We start from the raw sequence: 13,688 nt of genomic DNA on the forward strand, positions 1-13,688 counted from the left end.
GGGCAGGCGAGGCGGAGCGGGGAGCGAGCGGCTTCACCCCCCCCTGCACCGCTGCCAGTCGCTCCTGTTCCCTCTCCCTCAGCCCCAGTGGCCTCAACCTCTCTTCAGAGGGAGCTGTGTGTGTCCCTCGGGGGGTGTGTGTCACACACGTACACATGGGCACACAAACCTTTTTCACATCCCTTTGAGAAAGGGCTGGCCCCCACTCCCGGCACCCCCCTCTCAAGCAGCCTCTTCCATTTCTCTCCGGGCAAGGCTCTTGCTCCAGGAACCCTTTAAAAGTCCATCCTTCCAGCTTGCGGTAGGTTGTAGCTTGCCACCATGCTGCTGCTTGCTGCTTCCAGGAGTTGTTCGTGAATGAGCTAACATGTTGCACTCTCGATTTCCTGTGGTATCTTCTCATGCCACCGATTCAGTTTAGGAGGAGGTGGGGAAGGGGAAGACCCTCCACCCCCAATGGCCCACTGAAATCCATTTTCTTTTGTTGCCTTTGCAGGTAAAGTGGAACTGCATGGGAAACTCATAGAAGTTGAACATTCAGTCCCTAAGAGACAACGGTAATTTCTTGTTTCTTTTCTTTTTTTCTTTTTGGTCTCACTTAGCCTACCAGAGCAAAAAAACCCAACCCCATCCCCCCAGTGTAAAACAAACACAAAAAAATCTTGGGTTTGTGTTTGCCTGCCTTGTGGATAAATGAACTGCTTGCTTAAACATGTGCATGCATGTTGTACCGCCCCTCACCTCTCCCAAAAAACCCCAAACCAGACAAACCCCAAAGCATTCTACTATCAAGAACATTGTAAGAATCAGGGCCTCTTCTTTAACTGGCCTGCAGTAAAATGCAAGCTTTTTGTGAAAGAGGGGGTTGTGATCAAATGAAACAATTTTTACCATTTTTAAATGTAAAGCCCCTGAGAAGAGTTAAATGTTGGGCTTAGCAGTAAATGGAATGGGATGTTTTGAATCATATAACGGACAGCACATGAGCTTTGCTCCCAACAAGAAAAAGCATCTTGTAAATATGCTGGTATCAAATCTTTGATTCTGCCATGTTGGAATGCACAGTATTTGCTACTTGTGTAGCATCAGCTTCATCTGTATTTAAGAAGGGATTTTTTTTTTGTGGTTACGTTTTGATCTGGCATCTACAGACACGAGGAGGAAACTGGCGTCTCCCCAGGGAAGCCAGGATATATGCATCCTTTACATGTGTTTACAATTCTTTTTTTTCAAAATGATTGCTTCAGGGCTCAATAGTTTGAAATTTCGTGGGCCTAATGTGAAGGAGCAACACTCAGACTTAATGCAAATCAGTGGACCACTTTTATAGTGGCTATAGCAGTTCAATCTGCCTCTTTCATAATTGTTTAGATTGTAGTGGTCTCCAGGTTTCTAGAGAGTAATACTAAAATAGATCAAACTTTCCACGTGTTTGCTCCTGACCTCCATTACGCAGACAGGCATACTTCTGAGATTAAATTATTTCACTTAAAAAGGCATGTCTGACAAGTACACATTTATTTAGAAAATACTATCTTTTTAATCAGTTGATTTAAAAAGATGCAAGTACTAGTTGCTTTATTGTTGGAAATCTAATCGTGGGATTTTGAAAATTTAAAAGTTAAATCTTTATTCAGCATTGAAGGGAAACTTCAGAAAGTATGGTGGTGGGACTGTGTTGATCTAATGCTAGCAGGAAACAAAGTCTTTTAGATGTGTGTGTATGCCATAATAGTCCTTTTAGTTTGACATTTTTTTTCCTTTGGAGAGTAACATGTATGTAGCCTTTATTGTTTGTCATGCAGGACATGTTTAAACTTCAGTTTACAATAGGATACATTCAGCTCTTTCACTATATAATGATTTAAGTATTATGTATGGTTAAAATATTGTTAGATTTAAATCAAAATGCAGTGCACATGTAAGGATTGATCAGTTTCAAAATTGCATTCCAGTCTTTATAGTTTAATCTGGCAATTAAATTGTAAACAGACATTTATTAATCTCTGCACATAATTAAGTGTACTGATGTTTACAGTACTGTAAACAAATTGATTTTGTGCTCCCAAAGTAAACATTATTATAGTTTAGAAAATCTTTTCTATATCATTGTATAGTGTTCAAATGTATGGTTTTCCTGTTCTTATAGAGTTCAGCGGGAGAATAAAAACATGTTCCTCATGTGGGTATAGTGTGTTCTCATATTTTTATGGGCTGACCCTATTAAAAATATACTTTATTTTATGTCTGTAGTCCTCTGGAGGGAATGTTATGCTGAACTTAACGTTAACATTTTGAGAGATGTTGCATGGTTACAATGTTTAATTATATTTGCATTTTTCCAAATAATTAGTTAGTAAACCCCCGGTATTGTTTAATCTGTAAGCCATATTTAATAAATATCTCTCATCAGTGCAATGTGGTTAAGAATGTTTTTGGAATAGTTCAGGTGGGACCTGTTTGAAATTTTAGAAATTCAGTATTTTTTTAAGTACCATCCATGATAGAAGCCCGTTGAAAATTAATTCAGTAACTTCTATGTTAAAAGTTGCTTTCCTTTCAAAAGTGTGCAGAACTTCCCTTATGCCAACTCAGCAATTTAGGATGTCCCCTCCCTTCACTCATTGCTTACTGGTTATATATCCAGAGCGACTAGCTATCTTGTAAAAAGTAAAGGCTTCAAATGTTGAAACAGTTAACTAACTTGGAAAGATACTTATTTTTGTGTGTTTGGAATATGCCTTTAAAAAAAAACCTGATGTATTTAAAAGGCTGATGGCAAATAGAGCTAGTAATGAGATTTCTGTGGGGAGTCTTCTGTGTGGTGATTAGAGGCCCACCTAATTTGTTGGTATGTAGAAAGTCTAGATTCAGTTTTCCATGGAGCCCAGCTTGCTGGTGTGGTGTGATTTGGTTTTCTTAGCTGAATGTCACAGGAAAGAAAATTACGTGGGTATTGGTCAAGCCTTTCTTTTAGCAGAAGTGTACAATTAACAGGTTTGGTCAGTTGAGATAACTTTTGCTGCTGTTCTTATGAAGTATGTGTGTAGTACTTCAAAATTATTCATCATACTGGATTGACCTCCCACATTGCTGCCTGGGGAGTTCCTACTCAATTTATTAATCCAGTTTAAAAAAATACATTTTTAACAGGATATGCATATTAATGTTTACAAACAGTTTTCTTATATAGTCTTTTACCCCCTTCATCCCCAGATAATGAGGCCATGTATTAAGGGTGGGGGTCCTCTGTATCCTTATGTTGTAGGGAGGGTGAAAAAGTGTGGTTACTTAGGGCTGCTATAAAACTGAATTGAGTCCAGAAAACCAATCATTGTAAACTGAGCTTGATTTGTTATTCAAAATGAAATTCTTAGGCCAGGAGTCACTGCATTCCAACCCTTGTTGGGAGGTTTGGATATGATGTGGGCACACCCACATCTGCAAAAAATACCTTTATACCTGCTGTGAGAGGATGGTGCTGTAGGACAATCCTTGAAGCATTAAAAGACATGTGACTACAAATTGAAAGAGGGAGGCCTAGTTCATGTTTTGGAGAACTGTTTGGGGGGAGGTACAAACTAGTTAATAAGCCAAAAGTTGGTTCTTGACTGACTTCTGAAATCTCAAGAGCATGTGAAAGGAATGTAGAATTTCTGCATTCAGACCTTCATGAATTGTGGAAGGCTATTGCAATATTTAGAGGTTTAGGTCACTTAATTCAAAACTTGGAGAAGGCATTGTAAAAATTTTGAATGCTAATTATACTTCTGAAAAGAATGCAGTGTTGTTAGTCATGATCACCGCTTCATATTCATTCTATTCTGAGGCACAAAAATGCAGTAAGGAGTGATAAATACATCTGCATGTTATGTTTTACAGATGAACTCTTTAGGTAGTCTCTTACTGTGATCCAAGAGCAGCTGGTATCTACTAGGGCAATGTACATGCTGCAATCTGATTATTCAAACAGCACTGATGTCACTTGTTGTGTGATGGGCAGTTTAGCTTAGTGGTGGGGGAGGGTAGTGCTGACACTAGCCACCTGGGGTGGCATGTTGAGCCAGCCCTTAAAGATTGGTCCTTGTAAATTAAATAGACTTTTCTTCACCTAAAATTAAAATCTGCTTTACTTCATAGAAAACTTGCTCTGATTCCCTTTTTAGGAGGTTGAAATGTGTAATACCTGAGTTCTGGTTAACTGTGAAGGATGTTTTAGTTGGGAGGCAAGGCACTGTCCTACCTCTGACTGCCTTGCTTCATATTTCAAAATAGGTGCAGCAAATTCCTTCTTTGAGTGATGTGTGTATGTGTGGCCTCTCTTTTTGTGGGTGGGGGAGTAATAAAGTATTGTGGGTAGGCCAGAATGCTTTTTAACGGAGCATTTTGTTCCTTAATAAATTTATTACAGGGACCTACGTTTTTTAATTGGTTGAGGTTCAGGTAAAGTTTGGTTTTGAAAGAGAGAGAAATTTTTCTTTAGGTGGAAAAAAGACCCCCTGGTTAGTGATATGCAAATTAATTTCAAGCTGTTGGTTACGCATTAAAACTTGTATACCTAGGTTAATTTTAATACAAATAGGATATGTGTGTCTGGGATCTGGGGAGAAATGGCTTATTGTCTAAAATGCTTGTGTGAGCTCCCCATGGTGGCTAAGTAATCTAAGCAGTCAGATTTTTAGTTAATGACAGTACTCTGGATTTTGTTTTGAAATAGCATGGGCCTCTAAAGTAAGGGAAAAATAGGCAGATGTTAGTAAACTCATACCTAAATGTGTAAAATTGAAGTACAGACCATTGCTATTTTTATGGACATATTCATGCTCTCTTTGTGACTGAATATGTAATATGGCTCATACTTGAGTGAGAATCTGTTGCAAGAATTAGGAGTCAAAAGTTCTGCCTAGCAGTCCTGCTTCTCTGTCAGGTTTTATTCAGATAGGAACAGAAAACTCTATGCAAGTTTATTAATAGGAATGGTGGAAAACCTCAATCTGGCCAGTTGTTATGGCTACCTGTGCATGCAGCAAGTTGTTATAGTGGGTAGGAATTATGGTTTGCGGAGTTGGTGGAGACTTGATTTGAGAAGATACAAGTTGCTTAGCATGCATCTTTTTCACAGCAAGTCTCTTTTATAGCGGCCTTTTAAAATAACTCTGATTCATTTCTCTCATATTAAATTACTTTTTAGACTAAAAATCCCAATATATTCTCCTTCAGGAAGTAGACCCTAAATTCTGTTCAGGCAATGGCAAATTTTCATAATTTTAAGTAATTGTAATAAAAGGACTAAAAATATGGTCAGGAAATGGTTAATTGGATTCCGCCCCCCCCATATGCAATTGGAACACCTGAAAGGTGTAGCAATGGTTTACACATGAAGGTATTGCTTGAGATGTTTCAGAAGTTTGACATTTGTTGTAGCATGCAGTAACCTACTTCTTAAATGATACTTTTCATAGAGACCACACTATTCCAGTACTTTGGATTATTCCTTGGCTTCCAGTTAGCTTCTAGGTCAAGGTTTTATGTTGCTTTTGACATGCCCTAATGGGTTTCTGACTTCATTTAGAAAGCTCTTTTTTTTCTCTCTGATCTGCCTCTCGTAATTAAAAAAAATAAAAGCATATAAATCTAGTTTAAAAGTGTGGGGGCTGGTGGCCGAGTATCTTTGGTGTGCATACTCACCTCTGAAACTTGCTCCCGTCAGTGGTCCAAAATCAAATGTTGAGAGCTTCCCTTCCCACTTTCTTGGGCTTTTGATAAGGTAGCGTATGAATATTGGTTAGAGATTGTATTGTCATGATTCCTTCTTGGACAACAATTGTAGGATGGGTGCAGTAGATTATTGTTGTTTCATGGCTTGTTCTTATTGTATGAGCCCTCAGATCATGGATTGAGCATTCTAAAAATAGAAAATAAATAATTGAAATTTGGTACATATTATTAGATGTCATGAAGCATAAATCAGGAAAGTGGCTTCTCACTTTTCTAGAGGAGGCATAGAGAGAAAAAATGCAGAGTAAATGTAAATCTTATTCAAGCAAATCATAATTTCCAAAAAAAGTCAATATATTCCTTATATTTTGTGCTGTCTAGATTTGTTGGCATAAAAATCTATTTGCCTACCTATTTGCCAGTCTTTTTTTTAAGATGCCAAATATGTCTAAAGTGATGTCTGGTTAAATTTGACTAGTTTGCTGTTTGCAAACTGGTCTGAAAATTTCAAAACATTGTTTTTTGATTTTTTTGGGGAGGGGGGGAACTGGATCTGTTAGCTGGAATATTTAGGAAGTTATGAATAAACCTGAGTTCAAGGGTCTGCTAGTAATTCCCTGTGTCCCTCCCCCCTTGCTCTTGCCCTATCTGGCCTTCCAGCCTGAAGGTTTTTTTGTATGAGCTGTCTTTTGGCTCTCTAAACACAGTTTTGTAAAGGAGCTTTGGTTTGTAATAGAATGTCACGAGTTTTGATACTGGTGACTGTGGTGAGCTGGCCTTGCAATTGTAGTAATTCACCAATTGCCATCCACCTGCCCATTTAGTGTCACTTCAGGGGTAGATATTACTTCTCTCCACCGCATCTACTGATGTGACCCAATTGGCTTCTGAATACTCCTTGAGTATATACTTTGATTTCACTTTTGAAAAGTTAAAATCCTTTACTTGCACCTTTTTTTTTTTTTTTTTTTTTTGCTGTTGTTATTTACCCTATTAGTGCTTTAGGCTTCTCTGTCCCAATTCCTTTACATTGTAGCATTTGTAGATCTCTGCCTACATAATAATAAATTATTGTACATTACCAGGTTTTTACACCTATAATATTTTACTGGCAACAAATTATGATGAACATCCTCTTTACAGGGGAATTCTATTAAAATAGAAACAAGTATAAACTGACACTAGCATGCTGCTATACTATTGTCACTTTGGTAAACTAGTTTCCTGTTCAAATCATGATGAGAGAGGTCTGAAACCCAGAAAACAAGGTAATTTATCTGCTATGTAGCCTTAGTTAAGAATCTTGTATATCTCCCTTTCTGTTGGCATAGAAACTCTTGTTAGATGTCACTTCTTTATTTAAGGAATATTGGGACATAATCAACTAAAATGGCTTTTTTTGTAAAGCTGTTTTATGACTATATTTAATAGATCAAAATAAAGAGCAATTGCTGCTAACACTTATAGCGGGGCTCTATTGAGGAAGAATTTGTATGTTTTCATGAAGTCATTTTCTTAATTTATGGCTTTACCCAAAGATTAGTTCCAACTTTTTCGGATAGGAAGTTAAATACTGAAAGGAACATGTTCCTATGGCCAAACTTCAAATGGGAGGAGGGCAAAGATGCCTGCTTCCATTTTACAATTTTTAGCGGCTGTGATCATTTCAATATACCAATATTTTACATAATAACTGTAATATAATAAGCTAATATACAGAAAGTTCAAATAAAATGTTTTGTTAACAAAGTTCTTATTACCATAAACAGATTGCAGTTTAAGATTAAAATACTTAAAATATCTGAAGAATTTTAAAAATACTCAAGTATCTTTTCTTTAATAGTAATACATTTGAATAGAATTGGAGCTGAGTGTTCATTTTTGAAAGATTAATTTTTCATGCTTAGCTGAACACTATCCTAAAATATGAAAGTTTACCTTGTATCCAAAACCTTTTTCCCATTTTTGGAAATAGGTAATTTCTATTGTGTTGGTAACTTACTTTTCAAATTGAAATGAGTTTGTACATATAGCTAGAGCTCAGGAGTGAGGAAATATTCCAGTGCAAACTGGAACTCTCATTGGCATGAACCTCCATTTACAGCATTTGGTAAATAAAGAGATTTCACTGTAAGAGTCTTTGGACAGGTGGTGAACTTGGTTTTAGTTGTGTTCACAAAACATATCTAAAGTGTTGGCCTAAATCACTGTTTAGAGTGTGACATTAAAAATAACTGGATTTGGATTTACTTTAACAATCTGCTTTTATGGTATAAGAAAGGTATTCCAACCTATTGTGAATAAGTAGAAGAAGAAGACTGGTTAAGAGAAGGGGAAACTTTAAAGAGATTACTGTAAGTCTCATTGGGGGCCTAGTAATGTAAATCTTTTTCACTCGATTTAAATACATAGGACCTCTTGAAGGGGCTGGGGGGTGTTCATCAAGTGCGGGTTTGGAGAATGGCATCCAAAATTTGGAATAGTAACTGTGCAAATGGCCTAGCTCGGGTAACCTGACTTCCATTAAGTTTAAAAGAAATTCAAACACAAAACAAAAAGAAAAAAAAGACATTTAAGTTCATTTTCAGTTAACTTACAAATATTTAGGATTATTTAGTACACATGCTCTCAAGGCTTTTTAAATGTTAAGCCAACATGCTAGTTGTTATACATAATTTACATTTCACTCCCCATACCCCACACTCTTCCCCCTTCCTCCAAGTCCTTTTAGGAGAAATTCAAAACAGATGACTAAATTATGGGGATATTCCTTAAAGGGAACATTTTTTAATCAGTTTGCTTGATGACAATTTCTTCAGTCACTTAAACTACGATATTTAAAATTTGTTATGTAAATTACTACAAAACTTGTTATATGAATGACTACTCTTAATTTGTGGGATAATTCTGGTGGAAATGACTGAAGAGCAAATTTTCAGAGAAGTCTCTCTAACTATGTGACTGTTTCATGGTAACTGTTATGGCAGTAATGGTTATGAGACTGAAATGATGCAAGGAAACTTCAGAAATCTGTCCTTAGAATCATATTTTTTTCTCTTTTGAAGTTGCCTTCCAGATGTCTAGCTTGATGACATAACAAGGAAAGAGAAACTGCAAAGTACTTTTGTGGTGGTCTCTTGCTAATGTAAAATAGGATTCTATAAAGAATATCTAAGTTTATCCAGTGTATCCTAGCTAGCCAATTTGGGGATCTTGTTAAGATCACAATGCACATATTGTCTTCTTTGTAGAAAATGTAATATTGTTGGGTGGGGAGAGAGCTGTTAGCTTTGAAATTGGACTGTTGAAAATGTTTCAGTACCAGAAGTATATGTAACATGATTGGTTATGTTGAATCTTGGTGATGAGGCTTGCTTCTTGGTAAAAAGTGTGCTTTAAATCAGGGATGATTAAATATGACACACTAGATGGACCCAATGCAGTGCCATGTCCTTCAGCTTGTGGGGTTACCCATGGGTATGGAAATCCGGCAGTCTTTAATTGCCTAGGAGCCATGGCAATTAATGCTGCCATTGCTCATCCTGCTGCCAAATCTCCGAACCTACGAGGAGCCTTGCATTCTGGATTGGGCCCATGGGCCAACTCTGCATCACTTATCCAGCCTGCGGGGCTTGATATGGCAGACTCCAGGTTATTCTCTTTTTTAAAATGTTTGTCCACCTTTCCTGGGTACATGGTATGATAAAAAAGAAATAAAAGCTACCATTCTTAAGAGATACCTGTTGTTAGAAAGCGGAATGACATAGCACTGCACTGGGTCCATCCAATGTGTCACATTTAATCGTCCCTGATTTAAAGCATGTTTTATTAAGTATTTCAGAATGTAGCACCAAAGGAAGCCATTTTTGATTAGCATTTGATTTGTTTAGCCAGCTGTGCTGAAGTTTTTAACCTAGGCTACTTATAGTAGAACCAGTAGTCTTTCTGTTGTGTTGGACATTTTAATAAACACGCCTAGATTCAGACTTACTTCATTAGATTAACTTGTTAGAAAAGTATGTAACTGGATACATGGTTTATAAATTTACTAGCAATTAAAATGAAGGGATGAGGTGTTCTAGAACAAAGCAAAAGTTATGGAATTTGATTTGATAATTCATATAAGACCAGTTAGGTGATTGCATTTTATGTAGATAATTTCCAGTTTATTTAAATTGATGTTTCTCTTAATCACTGAGGAATTTAATCCGTTTTTTCAAAGATTAAGTAGTAAAATGCTATAAAGAGGTCTTATTGCTAACACTGGCTCTTTGAAATGTGCATCAGAACATTTACTAGTGAATTAAAAATCCCTAAAATAAGATTGCCAAAATGATATAAATACAGTATAAGAATTGAGGTTTTTTTATTATTGGTTCATTCACTGATCAAAACAAATTTGCTAAGCTGCAGTAGGCTTCCTTAGTCATTAGCGCAAATTTTAAAGTTCCAATGTAGTAACCTCAGTTAGGTTGTTTCTTATTTTGTGTGTGGGGGCAGTGTTTACCCAACAGCAAAATAAGAAATCCTTGTGCATAGTCTATCAAAAAAGCCATTTGTTTTGTTTTGGGTTTTATTTTTGTTTTTTGGGGTTTTGGGGTTTTTTTGCTATGGAAATACCAAAATAGCTATTGTATCTTTTTTTTACAGTAAACTGCTATTAAAACTGAATCACTACTTGTATTATACCACATAGCTGAAAGGGGTACATTTTAAATTCAAAACACAAAACAGTTGAACAAAACAGTAGCCTAGGCAAAAACAAATTAAGGTAATAATAAAGATAAATCTTCTGAAACTGCCTCACCCCTTCAGGTACTTAACTGTTGGCTGTTAAAGATGTCAAGGTGTTTCTGTTAGCTTGTTAGAGTTAAAAATTGTCTTTAACAAATCCTTAAACCAATTCACATTGTTTTTCTTTGCTGCCTCTGTTCATATCATTTGGTTTATGCTATTCATGTATTGCAGCAATGGTAATAACAGCATGTTCTGAATTAAATCCAGTGATTTATAACATGGATGCTGCTTGTGAGTGCATGATTGGTACTAGAAGTCCATCATCCCACTTGTGGCTAACCTTGGCATTCTGCTCCACAGCAGTGCTCTTTCAAAATGGTATTTGAAACAAACACCAGAGCTACTTTGACATCCGTCTAGCTAATGAAGGCAAGCTTGAAATTATGTTTGTTGTCATATGTTTGTCTAGGAGCTTTGCTTATTAACTTTTCTTGCATTATTATAATCACTTTGGGTGGTACCTTAGGAAGGTTGAGCATGTAAAGATACTGTCATTGAAGGATGTGCTATGGTGACTTGACATGTCACCATAGCACATCCTTGTAGTCTTAGAGTTATTAATGAAGAAATGGCTTATAGTCTAGTTTTCCAAAAACCACTGGGATCAATAATTAGAATTGGGCAAGATAAAGTTCTTATGAATGTTCAGTTAAGGAGAACTTTGGTTGGTTTAAAGGGGTTGTACAGATGACCTGACCTGTTTGTTCCCTCTAACATCTAGTGCTGTGAAATTCCCCTGCCTTCTGTGGGCAATGTGCACAAACTATTTATTTTATTTGATAAACCACTTTGAAGCAATTTCTGTGTCTTGGGATTCATGATAGCTTTAGTTCTGCCTGTTGTTTCTAATCTGATTCTTGCTGTCTTGATTAGTATTCAATATGAGTTGGTATCCAATGGACTCCTGAAATTGTTTGTTGAAGGCTTTTTTTTAATGAAAACCAGTGTACAGATTGGACAGTGAAGTGTGATGATTTCATGCTTGAATGTTTGATAGTTTCTAACATCACACTTTTCTTTGCCTTGATCTAGTTTTTTTCTCTTGTCCTTAATAGCTTTATTTCAGTGTTTCAAGGAATTCCTGATGGCAGGTCATAACCAATTTAAAGTTAAGGTCAGTAGCTAACTTTTAAAATTACGAAACTGTTGTGCTTTTCTCACTACACCAATGTAGGGTTCTATTTTATGGGAAATGATAGGATACAATTATTTTATCCTATTGCTTGGGCAAATAATATCTAACTTGAGCAACTCCAGTATAATGGGGTAAAACCGTGTTGGGTAATTGACCAAAGGAAATGTTACTGGTGTGCAATGGTACAATTCCATGCCACATATGGACTAGATTTTTAATTCTGTACTGGTGTGGTTTTTAAAATGGGGTGGAATAGTTGTTAGTAATATGCTTTGTGTGCCCAGTTTGGTTAGTAAGCAATAAGCAAATAAAATGGTATGCATTTGAAACCTTATAATAAGTTATAAGCTAACTAGTACCAACATAACAAATATGGTTATGCTATAAATTAAACTAAAGATCAGTGAAAATGTTCATCTTCACCAGGATGCATCGAACATGCAGATATAACTCCTATGAGGAGCATAGTAATCTGATTATTTAATAGTATGTTCTAAATTTACAGTGATCATAATGCTAAGAACACTGTGATTTTAACCATTGTTGAAGGCTGTGAAAATTTTATGGTTTTGAGGACAAATACATAAAAGTAAAATAGGTAATAAATAACTTTGGGAGATGATGTGTATAGCTGAATATAGGATTTTGGTGTTACTTTTTAACCCCCCCTCCCAAACACTGGATAAGAACACCGTGGCCCCCCCCACCCCACACACACACACTATGCTTACAGGTGTACTGTAACATGAGTTGCTTTTATGAATGCTACCTTTAAAACTAACATAAAAGTAATTATAATTATAAAGTGTTGCAGAGATTAAATTTTGTGAACTTCAGAATTTCAGTTGCACTGTGATATGTATCATCAAATAGAATAAAATCTCCTATTTGAGACTTTTTATTAGGTCTCATGTAAATGATCAGTTAACATGTTTATAATTCCTTTAGCATATAGGACTGTTTTAAGCCTGTGGGCACTAAACAAAGTTTATGTAAGTAAAATACAAAAATTAAAGGCCTAAGTTAAAATTCCATTTTGGAATTACTATGACGTAAACATTTTGAATTAAATCTTCAGAAGAACATGGGTTGGGAAACTATCTAAACACAAATTGCACTGCTCTAACCATATTGTTGCACCCTGATGTCACCCCACTGCAAATGCAGATCAACTAGTTTTAATGTACTCATACCAGATACACAGCATTTTCTGGTAGCATTTACAATAACTAAAGAAAGAAACAGTTAGGTCAGAATTTCACAATGTTCTGTGGTCAGTTTAATTATTTTAGCCTCAGTAGTTTTGTTTCTCCTCTTTGTGTTCAGTCTTCATATAGCAATCCTGGGAGAGCAATGTTAAGAAACAAAAATTACAATAGAAAAGCTCACACTCTAGTTGGTGCTTGGGAATTAGACAGGTGTTGTATCTGACATGATCTAAGTTATTTATCTCTCCCATCCCCCAAAATCAATTTGATGGTGTTGAATTGAACTGCAGTGTTAAGGGTGTAGTAATCTGGTCTTGTTTCCTCTTGTTGATATCAAGATGTAAGCATTTCTATGAAATATGTTCCAAAATTTACTCAAGCATCACAAATACTTTGACTAAATTTGTCAAAATATACAAGTGCTTGTATTAAATTGTCTTGTCTTATTTAATCAGTTGTTCATTTTTGAGAAGTAGCAAATAATTTACAGTAGGTCTTTTATTCATAAGTGTGTGTTCTACTGTGTACCATTTAGGTAAGTGTGAATAAATCTCTCTTTTAAATTCTCCTTTTAATGGGATATCTGCTTTGTATATTTGACTGACTTGGATGTTTCAGGATGGGCAGGGGGGGAGGGTTGTACATTTCATGAAACTTCTCCTGTTCAGAATTGTGGACATCCAACAGCAGCTGTTGCTCTTTCCTCCCTTATCTTGGGATTGCTGGGGTTTATAGGGTGACAGGTGGAAAGGAGGAATTGTATTTAGCATTTTCTTTTTCCTATTTTGTGATGGTCCCTGAAACAATAGATATGAATTTTGGTAGTGTAA

The 13,688-nt window shown here is 36.2% G+C and overlaps 1 protein-coding gene across 1 annotated transcript in view; it reads left to right on the forward strand.

The window, feature by feature from the left end:
* Nucleotides 1-13,688, forward strand: part of IGF2BP3 (insulin like growth factor 2 mRNA binding protein 3) — a 162,283-nt gene that overhangs the window by 10,972 nt on the left and 137,623 nt on the right. Inside the window, exon 2 of the mRNA XM_014521509.2 lies at nucleotides 497-557. Within this exon, the coding sequence (XP_014376995.2) occupies nucleotides 497-557 (61 nt within the window). The remainder of the gene's footprint in view (nucleotides 1-496; nucleotides 558-13,688) is intronic.

This window comes from Alligator sinensis, unplaced genomic scaffold (assembly GCF_000455745.1).
Source record: "Alligator sinensis unplaced genomic scaffold, ASM45574v1 scaffold978_1, whole genome shotgun sequence".
Classification (NCBI taxonomy): Eukaryota; Metazoa; Chordata; order Crocodylia; family Alligatoridae; genus Alligator; species Alligator sinensis.